At 38.9% G+C, this 19,469-nt stretch overlaps 1 protein-coding gene across 1 annotated transcript in view; it reads left to right on the plus strand.

The window, feature by feature from the left end:
- Nucleotides 1–6,998: 6,998 nt before the first annotated feature.
- Nucleotides 6,999–19,469, plus strand: part of RAB21 (RAB21, member RAS oncogene family) — a 46,423-nt gene continuing 33,952 nt past the window's right edge. Inside the window, exon 1 of the mRNA XM_043565043.1 lies at nt 6,999–7,433. Coding sequence (XP_043420978.1) covers nt 7,284–7,433 — 150 coding nt within the window. The 5' untranslated portion in view covers nt 6,999–7,283. The remainder of the gene's footprint in view (nt 7,434–19,469) is intronic.

Below are 19,469 nucleotides of genomic sequence, written 5' to 3' on the forward strand. Positions count from 1 at the left end.
ATTGAGATCATTTTTAATTATACCTGAGGAGTGCTATGGAAACAGATAGAGTGGTTTGAGTACTGAAAAAGTGGAGATAATGTATGAAGATATCTTATTTAAAAATGAATTTGGGGGCGCCTGGGTGGCGCAGTCGGTTAAGCGTCCGACTTCAGCCAGGTCACGATCTCGCGGTCCGGGAGTTCGAGCCCCGCGTCGGGCTCTGGGCTGATGGCTCAGAGCCTGGAGCCTGTTTCCGATTCTGTGTCTCCCTCTCTCTCTGCCCCTCCCCTGTTCATGCTCTGTCTCTCTCTGTCCCAAAAATAAATAAACGTTGAAAAAAAAAATTTTTTTTTAATTAAAAAAAAAAAATTTTAAATTTAAAAATGAATTTGAAGTGGAAGACTCCTTCAAAGATGGAGAGGCCATATAGTGTGAGATTACAATGTAAAGCTATACTGTTTACATTTGGAATTTGGCTCTAATGTTTCTTAATCTGATCTTAGTCAAGTTACTTAACCTTTCTGTATCTTGGTTTTCCTTCTCTGTAAACTGGGAAAGAAACTAATAGTACCCACCTCATAGCATTGTTAATGGAATTAAATTAGTAAATACATGTAAATAGAAGTATGGTACATAGAAAATACTGAATAATTGTAGCTTTTATTATTAGGTAGGAGAGTTGGAAGTTGAGGAAGAATATACCTGTTGACCTAGTTTTAGTGATCTCAGCAGAGTCATTTACTGAGAGTACCTGTTGTAGGTTTAATTAAGACCAGGAATACCAATTAAAAACCAGAGGTTGTCAGACTAGATTTAAACAAAACAAAACAAAAACAAGACTCAACCGTATACTGTTTACAAGAAACCCATAAACATAAATTAAAACTGGAAAGACAGAAAAAGATATACCATACAAACAATAATCAATACAGCGTTTAAAAAGAATTACAACAGCTATATAGATATTTTTTTTAAGATTTTATTTTTAAGTAATCTCTACATGCAATGTGGGGCTTAAACTCACAACCCCAGATCAAGAGTCACACACTCCACTCAAGCCAGCCAGGTGCTCCTGCAATAGCTATATTACTATCAGACACGGGTAGACTTCAAAACAAGGACTGACATCAGGAATAATGAGGGGTATTACATAATAATAGAGGGTCAATTCTCCAAGAAGATCTAACAGTAGTAAATGTATATGCACTTAATAACAGAGCTTCAAAAATATATGAAACAAAAACTGATAGAGCTAAAAAGAGAAATAGACAAATCCACAATTGGGATTGGAGACTTTGTCATAGAAGTATTAGAAAATCAATATAAAGATAGAGAAGATCTGAATAATTCTATCAATTCACTTGACCTAATTGACATTTATAAAAAAAAAAACAAAAAAACTTGTCCCAACATCAACAGAATGCACATTCCTTTCAAATAAATAGAATGTTCACTAAGACCAGATTCTTGACCATAAGACAATTTAAAACAAATTTAAACAAACATACGAAGGATGTTCTCAAATGATGACAATTAAATTATAAATCCAAAACAGAAAGATATGGCAAATCATCAAATATTTGGAAATTAAATGACACATTTATAAGTAACTATTAGTTTTATATTGCTGCTATAACACATTGCCACAATTTTAATGGCTTAAAGTAAAACAAATTTATTATCTTACAGTTCTATAGGTAAGACACAACATGGGACCCCACTTGCCTTTTCCAGCTTCCAGGTGCCATCTGCATACTCAGTTCATGATACCCTTCCCATATCTTTAAAGCTAGCAATGCTGGATCATCACTCTAACCTTGTTTTTGTTGTCACATCTCCTTTTCTGCTTCTGGCTTCCACTTTTAAGGATCCCTGTGATTACACTGGGCCTGCCTGGATAATCCAACATAATCTCACTATTTAAAGGTCAAATGATTAGCAACATTAATGCCATCTGCAACCGCAATGCCCCTTTGTTGTGTAACCTAACATATTCACAGGTTCCAGTAATTAGGGGCTGGGAGAAGGAGAAGAGGGATGTTATTCTGCCTTCCACAACAACCGCATTTGCTCAAAGAAGAGAAAGCTTCAAGGGAAACGTAAAATGTGCGTGTGTGTGTGTGTGTAATGAAAATACATTGTGCTAAAATTTGTGGATACAGCCATTATAAATACTTGTAATAAAAAAGAATAAAAATCTCAATTCAGTAATCTAAGCTCCCACCTTAAGGAACTGGAGAAAGAAGGTCAAATTAAATCCAAGCAAGCAGAAGGCAGGAAATAATAAAGAGTAGAAATCAATGAAATTGAGAACTGAAAAATAATTGAGAAAAATCAATGAAATCAAAGCCAATTCTTAGAAGAAACATAAATAAAATTGATAAATCTCTAGTGAGCCTGACCAAGGAAAAAAAAAGAATACATAATAAGCAATATCAGGAATAAAAGGAAGATCAGTACAGACGTACCGACACTAAAGAATAATAAGGAAATATTATGAAGAACTCAAATTAGAACCAGAAGTAGAATGAGGAAAGCCTAATAGTGATAAAAGGGTATGGGAGGAAGCTGAAGCCAGAAAAGAAAAGGAACTCATAGGTAGCCCTGAGAATGAAGTTAATGGCTATGAATTTGTATTGATGCACAAATCCAGGTGGCTCAGAGAATTTTTCCAGTTTACTTGAAAGGTGGTGTTCTGTGATGATGCAGTAGAAATATAAGGATATAAGACAATAAAGCATGTTGGTAAAAGAAGAGTTTAGTTGCTCAGTATGGAGGTCAAGCCTGGTGATGAGGGAAGGCAAGGGTATGAGGGAGTTAGAAGTAGGGGGGATGGAGAGACCAAGAGAGGGCTGATAGATGGACTGGGGATGGGGGTGAATTTTATGCATTATAGCTCCTCTGTAAATGTTCTTTCCTCAGCAGCTGTTCTTGGTTCAGCCTCATGGGGTTTACACACAACTTGGAATTTAGTCTAAATGATTCAAGGGAGGGACACATACGCAAATAGGGTTGGGGAGTCAGCAGCAGATGGAGGCTCAAAGAATTGGAGGTTTGTACAAAAGAAAAAAAAAGATTTATTGAAAACGAAGGCATAAGAGAGCTGGTATTTGTGGAGGGTTGCTCATTTATTTTACATCTCCCATGTTCCAGGCATTATTCTGGACACAGGGTATAATGAATGGTGAGCAAGGCAGACAGATCTTTACTACCATAGGGTTTATGGCTGTAATACTGATAAATAAATAGGTAATTGTAATATTTAATGATATATGCTAGGAAGTACTTAGAAAGTGGCATAGAGGAATGGCAAGATTTTAAATGAGAACTTACCAAGCAGGAGTGAGTAGCCAATAGGAGAAAACACTCAAGCAAGTGGGACTGAATGTTATAATCTTCAGTGTATATATATACTTACAAACTTCCCATTAGAGCATCCATGGCCATTGGAAAGCTCTCCAAAATCACAAATCTCTCATAAGAGCACTCAAATTATTTCACCAGGGCAAAACAATTTCTCTGGTAAGAGACTTTTCCATCACTATACTGATTTATTACTCAAGAAAATGGAAAAGTATAGTCATTCAGGCCTAGTTGAAGTGGACAAGTCTCTTTAGAATTCCAGCTCTATATAACTACTGATATTTAGTTTTAAGAAGTAAGCATACTGGCCTGACTCAACAAGACTGCTAACATTCTGAACTGAACCTTTTCAGTAATTTAGAAATTGCTGGTACACAATTCTATTGCCAATCATGCCAAACACTTTCATCTGATACAACTTCATGTTCTGGTTATTTCAAAATACAATTTATAAATGTAAATATAAAATAAACATCAAAGGAGCGTGGGTGGCTCAGTCAGTTAATCATCCAACTTCGGCTCAGGTCATGATCTCTCTGTTTGTGAGTTTGAGTTCCACATTGGGCTTCCCACTGTCAGCATAAAGTCTGCTTCAGATCCTCTGTCCCCCTCTCCTTCTGCCCTTCCCTTGCTCTCTCTCTCTCAAATAAATAAACATTAAATAAAATAAAATACACATCACAAGTAAACAAAATGGCTTCTTGTCCTACCTTTTTAACTATTGAGAGTGTATGTTTTTAGTGGAAATTGGTAAGTTGTAAGAATCTCAAAGTTTGGCTTAGATTCCTTCTTGTTCTTGTTCTTTTTTTTTTTTTTAATTTTTATTTTAGAGAGAGGGACTGCACACAAAAGGGGGAGAGGGGCAGGGTGGGGGGTGGGGGTGGGGAGAGAGAATGAATATCACGATCCTGGGATCATGACCTGAGCCTAAAACAAGAGTCGGATGCTCAACTGATTGAGCCACCAAGGCGCCCCTTAAATTCCTTCTCTGACAAAAATATATATCTCAAGATACTTTTTTTTTGAGACACTTTTAATTAATATTGTCACCTTAGGGATAAATACCTTGGAAACTGTCCCTTCCTCCCTTCTCCTAGACTACATGTCTCTTAGAATATTCTCGTTTTCTATAACTCAGAAGAAAATCTCCCAATGGTTTCTTTCTTTTTCATGTTGAGGCACTTTTGAGTTAGTCTTGGGTGTGCTCTAGCCAACCTGGTAAATTTCATTGAGCTGCTTGTGCCCCTTTGTGGCCGGTGCTTACAATTACAGCTCAGTTTTGTTTGCCTTTGCGAAGCCTCTGAACTGTTGCTTCAGATGCATGAATAGTTGCCTCTGAAAGCTGGAAAGAACCACAGGAAAATGGGAAGAAAGCCAGCTAGAAGGTAGGGGCATATGGGCTGCACAAGAGGAGAAGATACCTGAGCAAGGACCAGATTCTGATTGAAAGCAGAAGGAGGTATGGATGCCAGGTTGGCATCAAACAAGGCCACTACACATTACTGTAACTGTGTTGCCTTCCACACTAAAATACGATCAAGTCCCATGAAGGCAGAGACATCTTGCATGACACTCTGCAAAGATTGTTGAATGAGCAAATGGAGGAACAAATGGGTTTAGTCTATAGCAAGTTCACAGGAGAGAACAATTTTTCTTTCTATTGTCCTTTTGTTTTTTAAGTTTTATTTACTTAAGTATTCTCTATACCCAACATGGGGCTTGAACTCATGACCCTGAGGTCAAGCGTTCCATGCTCTTCCAACTGAGCCCGCCAGGTGCCCCTCTTTCTATTGTTAATTACTAGTACTAGATGCTTAAAACGGAAAATGTTTTGACAATTCTGTTTAACAAAGCCCCATATGTCCAAGAGCATTTCTCAAACCTAGTATTTTATAGGCTTAGATTTATGTGTTCACTTGTTGTAATTAATAAATGTTATTTATTACATTCCAAGGGCACTTGGGCACTACATTCCAAGATCTGAAGATTTAAAAAATGTGAAAGACACAGTTCTAGCCCCCAGAAGAGAGCACATCAGATTATAGTGTTATCCTTTCCAATCCATTTTTCAAATTATAGGCAGAGTGATTTTTTTTAAATTAAATCTGATTATGTCAGCCCCTTGATTAAAATCCTTCATTGCTGAAAGGCTCTTTCAGTATTGGCCCCTGGCTTCCTTACAGGTCTCATCTGGAGCTCTTTTCCTCTCTGCATTCTCACCACATTTTCAGTTGCTGAACTTTAGATGCTCCTTCCTACGTCAACGCTGTTGGACATACTGTTCTCTCTACTTGCAAAGCTATCCTCCCTTCTGGCCTAGATTACTCCTAACCAAATGCATGCATTACTCTAGAATGCAAAATGGGTTGAGTCCCGATATACCTTTGCAGGATACTCTGAACTGCTTTATCAAGATGAAAGCATTCATTATGTAATTGACTGTTTTTGTCTTCTGCTAAAATGTAAGCTTTAAAAAAAAAAAAAAAAGATTTTCTTTTTAAGCAATCTCTACACCCAACTTGGGGCTTGAACCCAGAACCCTGAGATCAAGAGATGAATTCTCAACAGACTGAGCCAGCCAGGCACCCCTAAAATGTAAGCTCCTGATGACAGAGATGTTGTATCATGTTCAGTACAGTGCCTGGCACATGGTAGGCACCTTCAAATATTTGTTGAATGAATGGACTATCAGGTTTGGAGTGGAAAAGGAGTCTAATGAAAAAGAATATGTTTGCTTGAGTGACACTAGATTTCTAGTTGCCACATTTCAGAACACCTGTGTGGTTTCTTAGAAGAGTGTGTTTCATAAAAGAGGAGGGAGGCAGATCAGGAAAGATAAGTAATCATCCAAAAAGTCAGTTCTCTCCAGGTGGAATCAATATGGAATGTCAGAAGCTTCATGGAAGACAGAAAAACTGGGGAGGCAAGACATACTGGCTTAAGATGTATCATTCATTCATTCTCAAGTATTTCTAGAATTCCTATTATGTGCTTGGAACAGGAGTTAGAAATTCAAAGGTGGGCCAGTCTTACACAGTTCTTGCCCTTAACAAATCTACAGCCTACTGAGAGACAAATACTCAGCGAAGTAATTTCCGTGAAGTGTTGCTAAAGAAGGTATGTACACCGGTGTCATGAAATACCTAATGAGGGGTGGGGGCCCGGGGGAGGAGAGGGATGGACAAAGGGACAAGGATGGGCGGTGAGGCGAGCCTTTTCGGTTTAAACTGAGACCTGAAAAATGAGGAGCCCTGACGGTCTGCGGAGCTGAAAGAAGTTCAACAGCTATGATTTGGAATCCCACCAAGAGTGTCAAGAGATTGAAGGGCACCTTGGTAGGTTTGGCTTACAGCGACCCCGGTGTGAGGGGTCATCAGCCTGGAGAACATTCCCTGGGCACGAACGATAACGTTCTGCCTTTCCACATTCCAGCAGAACTGGGCTTCCTTCAAATCATCTACCCCTTAGTCTCGCAGACTTCCACCAACTGCGGAGTGCTGGTGACCCGCAGACAACCTAACTCAACCGGAGACTGCGCGGAGGAGCTCCAGTCACAGCCAATTCCACCCCGGGAAGAGGCTCCAGAAACCCCACCCACGTCCAGGCACGTTTTCCTGGGCCGAGTCCCAGGGGCCGCCCGCGGCCGCCACGGTCACGTGACGCGAAGTGTGACGTAGGAGGAAGGAGACGCCATTAGAGGGAGGCGGAGAGGGAGTGCTCTTCGCCTTTCCTCGGGTGCCTGACGTGGTGGCTGGGGGGCCCTTCATTCTCGGACTTCCCTCGGCCCTTCCAGGCTTCGCCCGGAGGCGAGAGTGGAGACGGCGCCCCGGGTTGACGGGTCGGTGCGGAGGGGCCTGCGCCGGCCGCGGCTGTGAAGGCGCTGCGGCGGCTGTGGGGAGCTCGGCGCAGCTCTAGGGCTCGGGCGGCGGGGAAACGGGATGGCTGCGGCCGGCAGCGGAGGGGCGGCGGCGGGCAGAGCCTACTCATTCAAGGTGGTGCTGCTGGGGGAAGGCTGCGTGGGGAAGACGTCGCTGGTGCTGCGCTACTGCGAGAACAAGTTCAACGACAAGCACATCACCACTCTGCAGGTGCGGGCCCCAGGGAGCGGAAGGTGGAGCCTTGGGGCCCCTACCCCTCCGGGGCTGTGAGGACTTTGCTGCCATGGTCCCCTGGATCTGGGCTTACAGATCTCAGGCCTGTCACCGTCGTCTTCGTTTCGGAATGCTTTTCTGAATGCGTCCTAGGGACACGCGGGGTCGGGGCATCCTGTAGACGTAAGAGCAGGCTGTTGGGAAGGGAGTGGAAGGGCCCTGAAAAGTCCCCCGTGTGGCTGCGCATATTGTGGAGTACCCATCGCTTGGCTAGTTTTCCCCTTTGATTCACTTCCGCTTGTGCCCTAGGTGCCTTCACCCTACAGTCACTGACTGCCCTTTTTCTTTCTTTCGGAATTAGGAACTTAGCTGCGGATTTTATTTTGCGAACCTAGGTGCTTTGTAACTTCAGCGCTTACTGATGACTAAGTGTTTACGCAAGTTCCATTTTGTCCTGGCTTCGAGTAACCTGCTGATTGGCGAAAGAGTCATCTTTGGAGGGTTTTTGAAATGACCGCTTGCGGGCGTGGGTTACGCAGTTTCCTTGCTGCCTGCATGGGTCTGACTTAAGGGGCAGTCATACTGTGAGGTCGGTGGACCCACATGCACTGGGAAACGTCATGTGAATACTAGCCAACAGTTGGTCCCCAAACTAACAGCTTCGTTGCTGCTGCTACTTACTTTCTTTGCTTGTAGCATAGGGCCGGCTTTCTTCTGCAGTTACCTTAAGGTTGGTAGGAAAAGTGTTAAAATGTAATCATAGATTGGGAGTGAAGCCAGCCCTGTGAGGCAGTTGTAGCCTCCTCCCTCTTCCAAAGAAATCACTTTGCACGTGTTAGAAAAAAATATCCAACTAATCTAACTTTCTCAATTTAGTTACAGGGAGTAAAATCGAGTGTACTTTTTTCCCCCCTTACGTTTATTTATTTTTGAAAGAAAGAGACAGAGTGTGAGGGGGAAGAGAGAGGGAAACACAGAATCGCAAACAAGTTCCAGGCTCTGAGCTGTCGGCACAGAGCCTGACGCGGGGCTAGAACTCACAAGCGGTGAGTTCCTGCCTGAGCTGAAGTCAGATGCTTAACTGACTGAGCCACCCAGGCGCCCCATAAATCGAGGGTACTTTTGAGCCTGATTGTCCAGGTTCATATTCCACCTCCATCTATTTATCTGTGATCTGTTATCTATTTAGTATGTTCTTGGGCATGTTAATTAACCTGTTTGAGCCTAGGTTTCTTGGTCTGTTAAAATGGCCATAATAATAATACCTAGCTCATAAGGTGGTCAAGACAAGTATACGTAAAATCACTTAGGACTTGGTCTGTTGTAAGCTCTCCATCTTTATTACTGGCCCAAATTGCACAATAGACTTTCATTAGTGATTGTGTAGTGTGTAAGAACATTGACACTATTTAATAGAACACACAATCTCCTAATTGTTGTGACATTTGATATTTGATGCTATTATTAAACTACTGAGTCTAGAATTCACAAAGATGCTCTGATGATTCCATGTTCTATTTTTACTCCTGTTTTTACTCCTCTTACGTAAAGCACAATATCTGAAAAAGTGAATGTCAGGAAACTCCTTTTTTTTTCTTTGCATCCTTGTACAAGAGCACTTACACAATTTTAATAGTTGTTATTGTTGAGTGTTGCTAGTGAAATCAAGGGAATTTGTAGGATAAATACCTATGATTATTTGGAACTTAGGAATTCATTTAGTAAAGTAATAACAATAGTTAACATTCAGTGAATTCTTACTGTGCCAAGTACTGTACTTTTCTCCTGTCATTTAATTCTTATTATAGCCTTTGAGGTGGTAGATAGTTTTATTAGCCCCATTTTGCAGGCAAAGAAACAGGCTTGGTTAAGTTGAATAATTTGCTGGCAGTCATTTTGCCATAAGTCATGCACGGTACCCAAGCTGAAATTTGAACCCAGGTCTGACTTCGGATTTTGAGCAAGTAAGTCACACTGCCTCTGGATATTGGTAAATCACCCCTTTAGTGGTTATCTTTGTGCTACAAATCTTACATAAAAGAGGGAATCATTATAATTGAGCCTCCCCCTTTAAGATAATTTAGTCCTTCAACCCAAAAATCGCACCTTCATTATGCATTTCAAAAACATCCTTGAAGCTAAAAGCAGCCTAAAGGTTTTTAAATATTAGAGACCACTTCAACTATACTGGAGAGGATGAAGTTTATGGTAGATTTTCAGTATCAAAAACATAGCAGTCCTGATTTTAGTATTTATATAACTCTTATCATAAACAGTGTCTGGATTATATTGTAGAATTGAGGATTTTGTTGCATACCAATGTATGGACGCAGTATTTAATCTCTTTCTCTTACATATCAGTTCCTCTCATTTTAATTTTTTTAGAGAATTGTGACCTATTAAATAACAACCATGTATAATTTTAATTTCTAAATGGAGAGGAGATCATGCATCAGAACATCAGAAGACAACAGAGGAAGAGTCCCTCTTTTTTTCTCAACAGAACTACCTACTACCTATCTTTTGACATACTTTGTGTTTTGCAAGGTACACTATCTTACAATCATGTTCAAACAGTTATGAGACCAAGGAAACCTAAGGTAGTTTATGGTTCACTGTTTCAGTCTTTTGTTTAATATTTCAGTCAAGTGATTGTTCACTCTTGTCTGAACATCTTGGAGGTGAGGTGAACTGGTACAGAAAGTGGGAAACTTACTATGTCCCAAGATGGCCCATTTCATTTTTGGACAGTTTTGGTTTTTTTTTTTTTTAACTTTTTTTTGTTTTTTTCAACATTTATTTATCCTTGGGACAGAGAGAGACAGAGCATGAACGGGGGAGGGGCAGAGAGAGAGGGAGACACAGATTCGGAAACAGGCTCCAGGCTCTGAGCCATCTGCCCAGAGCCCGACGCGGGGCTCGAACTCACCGACCGCGAGATCGTGACCTGGCTGAAGTCGGACACTTAACCGACTGCGCCACCCAGGCGCCCCATTTTTGGACAGTTTTAATTTTCAATAAATTTTTCTGTGTATAAAGCCAAAATCTGTTTTCCTTGTAGTTTTCAGTTCTGTCCTCTGAATCTTGATCACATAAGATATCCCTTTTGATAGTTGAGGACAGCTGTCATATCCCTTGGTCTTATCTTTTGGGTAAACAGCTCTGGTTCCTTTAAAGGAATCTCTTATGACATCTTTCTAAACCATTTCACTATTTAATCATTGTCCTCTTTCCTTAAAATGTGATTCTTTGAGCTGTAGAAATGATTCCAAGTGTGCTTTGAATTTAGTAAAGTACAGGCTATCACCTTCCCTATTGAGAATCCTTTTCCAACACTGAAATAGAAAAGATTCTATGTGCTTGTGGACAGCTGCTACATTTATTAATATTGGGCTTGCTGTCTTAATCTTAATCCCCCTCCCCAAAAAGGCATTGCATCCCTCAAAATCTTTTTTCTTTTATAGCTTTTTTTTTTTTTTTTTTTTTTGGTCCCTAAGGTATTTGAACCATTAAAATAGGCTTTGATAAATTTACTCCAGTGGTCAAAGGCTGTTAATGTCCTTCTAAAGTTTGATTTTAAGTTCAAGAAACGTTGAGCTCCTGTGGGTCAGATACTTGGTTGGGTTCTGGGCATGCAAAGAAAAAGAAGGTTATGTTCCCTACTGTCTGGGTTAACTACTCATTTTAGCTTTGTCACCTGAAGATTTGCTAAGAATGTCTTCATTGTTTTCATCAGGTCATTAATAAAGACTTTGAAAAGTGGAGACAGAGGGAACGAGAGACAAAGCTCTGCGGCAGGTCTCATTATAGTCCAGTGATGTGTGACCAGAGATGTATTTTTCTTTAGTTGTGCAGTTTTAGGGTGGGGCTTTTTCAGACTATGCTTGAGCCATAGTCTTTCTCTTTGAGTGAGAAACAGTTACTGGTGGAATGTTGTACATATTAATGATAATGGAAACAGAAAACAGCCTGAGATTTACTGTTATGGGCTATTAACTAGTGGGTACAAAGCCTTTAATGAAAATGTTCTTCCAGCATTATAAATCTAGCTTTTTGCCCTAGCTACATCAGTCTTGCCCACAGGGGATATCATGAGATGCTTTGTCAAATGCTTGCAGAAGACAAGATACACTGTGTTTCTGCATTAGGAAGCCATATGATGTGGTAAAAAGGGACAGGATTTTGAAGTTAGACTTGGTTTCATATTTTGGCTCCTACTTCATAAGCCTTTATGATCTTGGCAGGTTATTCTAACGTTTGTAAGTTGGCTCTTGATCTATAATATGGGAGAATCTCACTTATAGGGTTTTTTTTTTTTTAGTTTAGTTTTTTTTTTTTTTTTTTAAGATTTTATTTTTAGGTAATCACTACACCCAGTATGGGGCTCGAACTTACAGTCCCAACATCAAGAGTCAGTGCTTACTGAACAAGCCAGCCAGGTGCCCCTTTACTTATAGGATTTTTATGTCAGCCATCATAGGTAAACCTCTATCACAGTGCCTGGCACACGTTTGTTTTATAAATGTTTGCTATTGAATGAATAGATGGTGCTTAATTTGTGTTGGTTTCTTTCGTGGTAAATCAGTGAAAAAGGTAATGGAATTAGTTTGGCATGAATTATTTTGAGAACCCATGCTGTCTTTGAAAGATCACTACATTGTCTTTTAAAATTGTTTATAATTTTATACTTAATATAATCATATATATGTACACATATATATGTTACGCTTTATATACATTTATTATTACTATACATATACATATATATTTGCTTATTCATTCTAGAGTTTTGGCTGGGATTGGCTTTTCTGGAAATTAACTTCTTTCTACAAAATTGTGACATTGGCCATGCTTTAATGTTTTAGCACTGCTCCCTTTTTTGCAGGGCTCCTCCTAGGTTACTAATAATTAAGACATAGTCTTGTAGGTGAGCTCTCTAAGAACTCAAAATCTTTTACCTAGCTCAGGAAACTTGATCTTATATAGAGTCCCCAAGCTCTCTTACATGATTAACCTAAGCAATTAAAGTCAATGATTATTTCATACATGTTAAATATCAAACATTGTAATAGCTGGGGAACATAAAGAATAAGGTACTTTGACCATCATTTAGCTTTCTTGATTTTGTTCTTAAATGTTTGTGCCATTTTGATTGTAACTACCTTTTCTCTTTGGTATGTCTTTTTATGTCTGTGCTCTTGGGTGATCACTTCCTTTTCTTTCGTTGTATGCCCTTTCCTTCCCTTATTTGAAGGTGTTTTCAGATCGTGCACTTAGAGTGTTTTCTGGCACTTTCCACCAGTCCCTTATATAAAAAGTAACATTTTCATAATCTGAACGATCAGTCATTTTCCGTTTTAGAATCCTAACTCGAATTCCGCCTATCTGCCTTGTGTAGTCGGGTAGGTGGCTGTCACTTGATGAGCAAAGCAGTGCTGTAAGGTTGGCTAGGCAGATAGTATCCTGATAGTTTGGCAAATGAAGAAACTAAGCTTTGTATTCAATTTCTGAGGTCCCACAAATGGTAATGGTGTACATGTTTTCTTAAACTTGAAGTCTACTACTTTTATCCCCCATGCACCTTAACCTCCTGAGCAAAACTTGGCATTCAGATTCTAGCAGTTGATTTTACACTTGGCGTCATAGTCTCTAGTCTAGGAATCTTGGTTTGCTTACTTGTAAGATTAATGTTTTGAATGTCTGAAACATCTTCCAAGTAGTTCTGGAAGCCACACCAGTGTTGAACAGTTAATTCATTTACATTATCTTTTGGAGAGGGCCGGGGGGGGGGGGGGGGAGAATCTTAATCAGGCTCTATGCTCAACGGCTGATGGGGGGCTTGATCTCATGAGAGTGAGATCTTGACCTGGACTGAAATCCAGAGTCAGACGCTTAATGGGCTGAGCCACCCAAGCGCCCTACGTTATCTTTATAAAATAACAATAGGTGAAATCTTCATGTCACCCCCTCTTGGCATTTTACTAGATACATGTAGGTTATGGAGGGTGGGTGATTTTCTTTTCTTAAAAGAAAATAGTTTTTCTGAATTTTGGTTTTAAGTTCCTAATATATAATGTCTGATTGCCATTTTCTGTTTTGTGTTTTGAGCCACTCCTGAGAAGTAACTTTTTGACTCTTATTTTCAAAGTAGTCACTTGGACTGTAAACTGATATATGATTCTTGTATTTATGGAAATTAAGGACAAGAAATGAAGTATTCAGGCAGCCAGCTTAGTTTTCATTCTTTTATTTAATTGAAATACATTTGACATACAACATTGTATAAATTTAAGACATAACATGTTAATTTGTTACATTTGTATGTTGTGATAATGATTGCCATTGTAGCAATGCAGCTTAGTGTTCTGATAGCTAATTTTTATTGCCTTGCTACAGAGGACTATTTTATAAATTATCTGCCTGAATCTTTTTATGCCTTTAGTACTTACATATTAAGTAGTAGATACTTTAAACACTTAAGTCTGAAACAGTGTTAGTGACTGTAACAAAAATAATGTCAGTGTTTAGTTTTATACACACACACATACACACATACACACACACACGGACACACTTACTAATGAAGGTATGTTGAACTTAAAAGATAATAAAGACAGGAAAGTATTTGCCTACAATTCAGTTACTTTGCTGCTTTAGGTATATTACTTTGCCAGCGTTTAGGAAGCACAGCAAGTGATCTGGCTAATAACAACAACAAATACAAAAAAAATGATTAAATAAGTTATGAAAAGACAGACACAATATTTCTTATTATTTTCTATAATTCTTTCTTTCTTTCCTTCTTTATTTTTTAATAGAGATTTAAAAAAAATATCCACTATGCTTTTGGATAAGATGTCTGGTAAATAAGTATCAGGTGCAAATGATGGATGTGTGCCTCAGGTAATGAAATTGTTGATTTAATACCCCTAAAGTTTGGAAGATGAGGTCATTGGAATTATAAGTAGTGGTGCTGTAACTCAGGGTTTGGAGGAATAAGGTGGGACATCTACCATTACTCTGATCCTCATTACTTTGTGCCTACCCTGGGAATATTTTTGTGAGTTGAGTTGGTATCCAGGAACACTTAGTGTCCACGTGGAGGAGTGCCAGGTTAGGAATGTGTATGTTCTAGAATAAACAGCTTTGTGCAATGGAAAAAGTACTGTGGAGTCAGACAGGCTTCTACCCACTGCAGTACCCAAATGAGTTGTCTGACCTTGAGTGAGTCACTGTATTTCTTTAAATCTCGGTTCATAACTGTAAAATGGCTGCAAAATAGCTACTTCATACGGTTGTTACAAAGAGTAAATGAGAAAGCCCAGTTTAGTGTTTGGCACACAGTATATATGTACTATTTATTTTCTTCCTATATTTCTAGAACCTTTTGAATTGATACTGTAATGCCACTTTCCCTTCCCCTTTCTAGACTGGGGATTCTTCACTGAGATGTTGCCAGGGATTTAGAAATCCCTTGGGTTAAGTGTGTGAAATTGTTTTTTGGTATGTGTATGTGAGCAGTTTTCTTGGGAGTAAATCAGTTCATAGCTCTCATCAGATTCTCAAAGAAGTCCCATGATTATTTCTCCCTTACACTTTTATGTAACAGAATTAAGAACCACTGCCCTAGATTAAGTATAACTACAAGTGGCATCTGAGTGGTCTGCCCAAATTAAGTATGCCTCATAGAGGTGGTTAAAAAAGATAAGACAAATGTCAGCCTTTTTTGTTTGTTTGTTTGTTTGTTTTATTTATTTTTGGGACAGAGAGAGACAGAGCATGAACGGGGGAGGGGCAGAGAGAGAGGGAGACACAGAATCGGAAACAGGCTCCAGGCTCTGAGCCATCAGCCCAGAGCCCGACGCGGGGCTCGAACCCACAGACCGCGAAATCGTGACCTGGCTGAAGTCGGACACTTAACCGACTGCGCCACCCAGGCGCCCCAAATGTCAGCCTTTTAATTTTTTGCTATTCCATCTTGATATTATGTAAAATCTTTCACCTTTATTTTCCAATCTAATTGTATTTGTTTTTAAAACAGATGATATTTGTTCTTTAAGAAAATGTACCATATTAAAAACTTAGAATATATATAAAATGGGACAATTTATATTACACGAGGAATTTTCCATATAGTGGGACTTAAATAGTTCATTATGAAGGAGAAAAAAAAAAGATTTAGTGAGGATCCTTGGATAATATAGTAGATATTTCAGTTAAAATAATTAGATTTGGGGCACCTGGGTGGCTCAGTCAGTTAAGCAGGTGACTTTGGCTCAGGTCATGATCTCACGGTTCGTGGGTTTGAGCCCCGCATCAGGCTCTGTGCTGACAGCTCAGGGCCTGGAGCCTGCTTCGGATTCTGTGTCTCCTCCTCTCTCTCTGCCCCTCCCCTGCTGGTGCTCCGTCTCTCTCTGTCTCTCAAAAATAAATAAAAATGTTTAAAAAAAGTTAAAAAATACAAAATAAAATAATTACATTTACAAGGAAACTTTTAGAAGCACATCTCTCCATAAATTGAGTTTTACCTTCATCGATTTATCCAGGTACATTGTAGATATGTTTATCTGTAATAACAGTATTTGTATGTCTGTTGTATTTGTGTGTCAGCACTGGCTTCTGCCTTCTCCATAAGAGAAGTATTATCTCAGATCTCAGTGTGGAAGATATGCTAGCATAGTGGTTATGAGTCGTGTCTGGAGCCAGCCTACCTGGATTTCAAATCCTACTCTGTCACTTACTATGTGACCTTGGGCAAGATACCCTTCCTGTGTCTTAAGTTTCCACATCTGTAATATTTGGATAATTATATCTAACTCAGCGTACTATGACATTGAATGAGTTAATGTTGAAAAACTCTTAGAATACTGACCATTTCATTGTAAGCCTCATGAGCATATTAAATAAAAATGTGTAATCTAGTTGACATATTTCTACCCATGAAAAGATAATTTACAATATAAGCAAGGCAGTATATAGTATATATTAAAGATTAGGTTCCCTGTAATTCTTCAGGATAGAGAAACTCATTGTGGGTTGTATGGGTGGTATGAGAAAGCTTAAAAATTCAAGAAAGAAGAGTTTGGGTCATGAACTGGACTTGGATAGATGGGATTCAAATAGAGAAAAAAATACATCCAAATTAGAGGGGGAATTTTATGGACAAGCAGAATTGGAGGAATGTATATAAACCATATAAGCTGGAAAGTAAGTGCAAAAATACTAGAAGCTATGGACATGGACAATTGTGGAGGCCCTTGGATACAAAGATAACACTTAGAGATTTTTAGTTGTAGATTATGGTTCCCTAACTTTTATAAAGGAAAAGCTTATGAATGCTCTTATAAAAAGTACTCAGCACAGTTCTTGGTGGAAAGTAAGCATTTGGTAATTGTTAGCTAGTATTAGCAATAGTAGTAGAAATAAAAGTGTAGAGTTTCACTGTATGGATGGGCTGTCTGTGTACCTTTTAAAAATTGCATACTGAGGGACACTTAGGCTATTCCTTTTTTCTTTTATAATCAATATTGATGAGCAGCTTTCCATAAAATTGTATATCCGGGGTTCCTTAGGAGAGACTCAACACTGTCCCTTAAACTCACCATGGGAAGGTGGTGGTAAGTTTCCGAGGAAATGGTAAAAAGGGAAAGGATGGAGCTTTATCAGCTCTAATTGATTCCTGTCTATTGAGAAATCCTCACAAAACTCATGACAAAAAAGTTATTTTGATATTAGCTGCCAGCAGGGATATAGTTCAAGCAAACTTATTAAAAATGATATCTTACTAGAATACTTGAATGAGTTATGGTAAGATTTTTTTAATCATGGAGACTTTAGGAAGATAATTTGGCATGTTGACTAGAGTGTGAGGTGAGACCAAAGTTGTTATAGTAGTATGAGATTGGTTGTCAGAGAACTCCAGAAGAAATATGAAGACAAGTCTTGATAGTTTTGTTTTTGTTTTTGGAATATGGAATGTCAGAGGAGGAAGAATACTTAGAATATTTCTAAGAGTCTAAACCTCAGTGACTTGAGAATGTGATCAAAATACTGAAGTTGGAATGGAAAGCCAATTTTGTAAGGAAGATCAGTTTAATTTTAAATATATTTGAGACAAGAGAGGCATTTAAGTTGACCTATATATTAAATATTTGGGTGGGATTCAGATTTTGAGTTTCTTCATATAGCATTGATGTTGAACCCATGAAAATGGTTGATGTCAAGTAGGTCACACAACTAATAAGTTGCAAGGTAAGATTCAAATCCACAGTTCTGATTCAAAGTTCATATTCTTAGCCCCTATGCTCTAATGAGTGGGAGAGGTCCTTTATTTAAATTCATTGTGGAAATATGTATTTGGTCTTCTCATTTTCCAAGTTATTTCTTTTGTTATTTTGCCATTTATTTTATATATGCCCCTTTCTATGTAATCTTTGTTTCATTTAATAAAATATCTTTAGTGTAGTTAAGGTTTTGAAGGAAGGCATTCCTGGATTTGATCTCCACTCTGCCATTTGTATCTATCTGTGTATTCCTTTTTTTTTTCAACGTTTTTATTTTTGGGACAGAGAGAGACAGCATGAACGGGGGAGGGGCAGAGAGAGAGGGAGACACAGAATCGGAAACAGGCTCCAGGCTCTGAGCCATCAGCCCAGAGCCCGACACAGGGCTCGAACTCACGGACCGCGAGATCGTGACCTGGCTGAAGTCGGACGCTTAACCGACTGCGCCACCCAGGCGCCCCTGTGTATTCCTTTTTTAATCACTAAATTCATTGGCTTTTTCTTAGTTCTAAATTTCCTTGGTGTACATACAGCAGAAAGCACTTCCTGAAATCTAGGTTCCTCCTTCAGTAATAATTCACCATCTTAGCTTTTTACCTGTTTTACCTTATTTCTCTGTACTTTCTTTTAGATACACCTAAATGTGACTGTCTCTGCATAACTTTGGACTTGGTTCTCTGTTCCTTTTTTGAAATGTCACCTGACTCTGAGTTCTGATTATATTTCCTCTTCAATCACTCTAGATTCTGTTTTCTCTTTTCTATCTTTGTGGACTTGGTTCAGGCCCTTTTTGTTTTTCTCTCCAACTCTGTAATAGTCGCCTGTTTCCAGGTCCAGTCCTGTCCTTTCCAGTTCAACCTCCTCTCCTATTGCAGAGTCATTCTCTTAAAATGTAGATCTTATACTGCCCCAGTGCTTAAAATCCCTTCAATGATTCTCCATCATCAACAATATTATTCTTAACACGTATTCCTTAGGATGAATTAGGCATTTCTCTAGGGGAAAATAGGTCAAATGAGTTTGGGAAATGCTCGTATAGATGTAGTTAGTTTTTTTTTTTTTTTTTTTGGCAGAATCTTAGTGTGCCAGTGTGTATTATGAATGTACAGAGGGAATGCAGAGCAATATGCCACATATCCCAAATACATCTGAATGTAGTATACATTAAAAGACACGTCTAGAGTCTTGGAACAGGTGTTATTAAGACCCACAAAGTAAAGTCTCTACATCTAGACATGGAACCCTAGCACTTTTTTTTTTTTTTTTTTTAATACTCATTCAGCCTTTGTCTTTTTCTGTCGTCTCATCTCTGGCATTGACCGTACTACCTTGGAGTTCTCCATGTGGAGGGAGTTGTATGTTTCAGGCTTTGGTGGCTTTACCCATCTGTCAGGGAAAACCCATACTACTCCTAAAGGGGAGACCATCACCTTCTCTCTGAAGCCTTCTCTCATCCAGGCAGGCTTTACATTTCCTTTCTCAGTACTGTCTTTAGAGTGTACTTGGCAAGACCCTCCCATTTTTAACAATTGTCACATGATACTACTTTTCTTTACATGTTTATTTCTGCTGTATATAGACTGTAAGCTCCTTGAACACTGGAACCATTTCCTTTCATTTCTGTGACATTAGTACTTAAGATAATTATTAGATATGAATTAAATAATTGAATTATAAAATAATTGTGGGAATATTTCAAGTAATATTGGTATTCATACAGTTAAGTAAACTACCAGTAAATATATGTTTT

The sequence above is a fragment of the Prionailurus bengalensis genome, chromosome B4 (genome assembly GCF_016509475.1).
Source record: "Prionailurus bengalensis isolate Pbe53 chromosome B4, Fcat_Pben_1.1_paternal_pri, whole genome shotgun sequence".
NCBI lineage: Eukaryota > Metazoa > Chordata > Mammalia > Carnivora > Felidae > Prionailurus > Prionailurus bengalensis.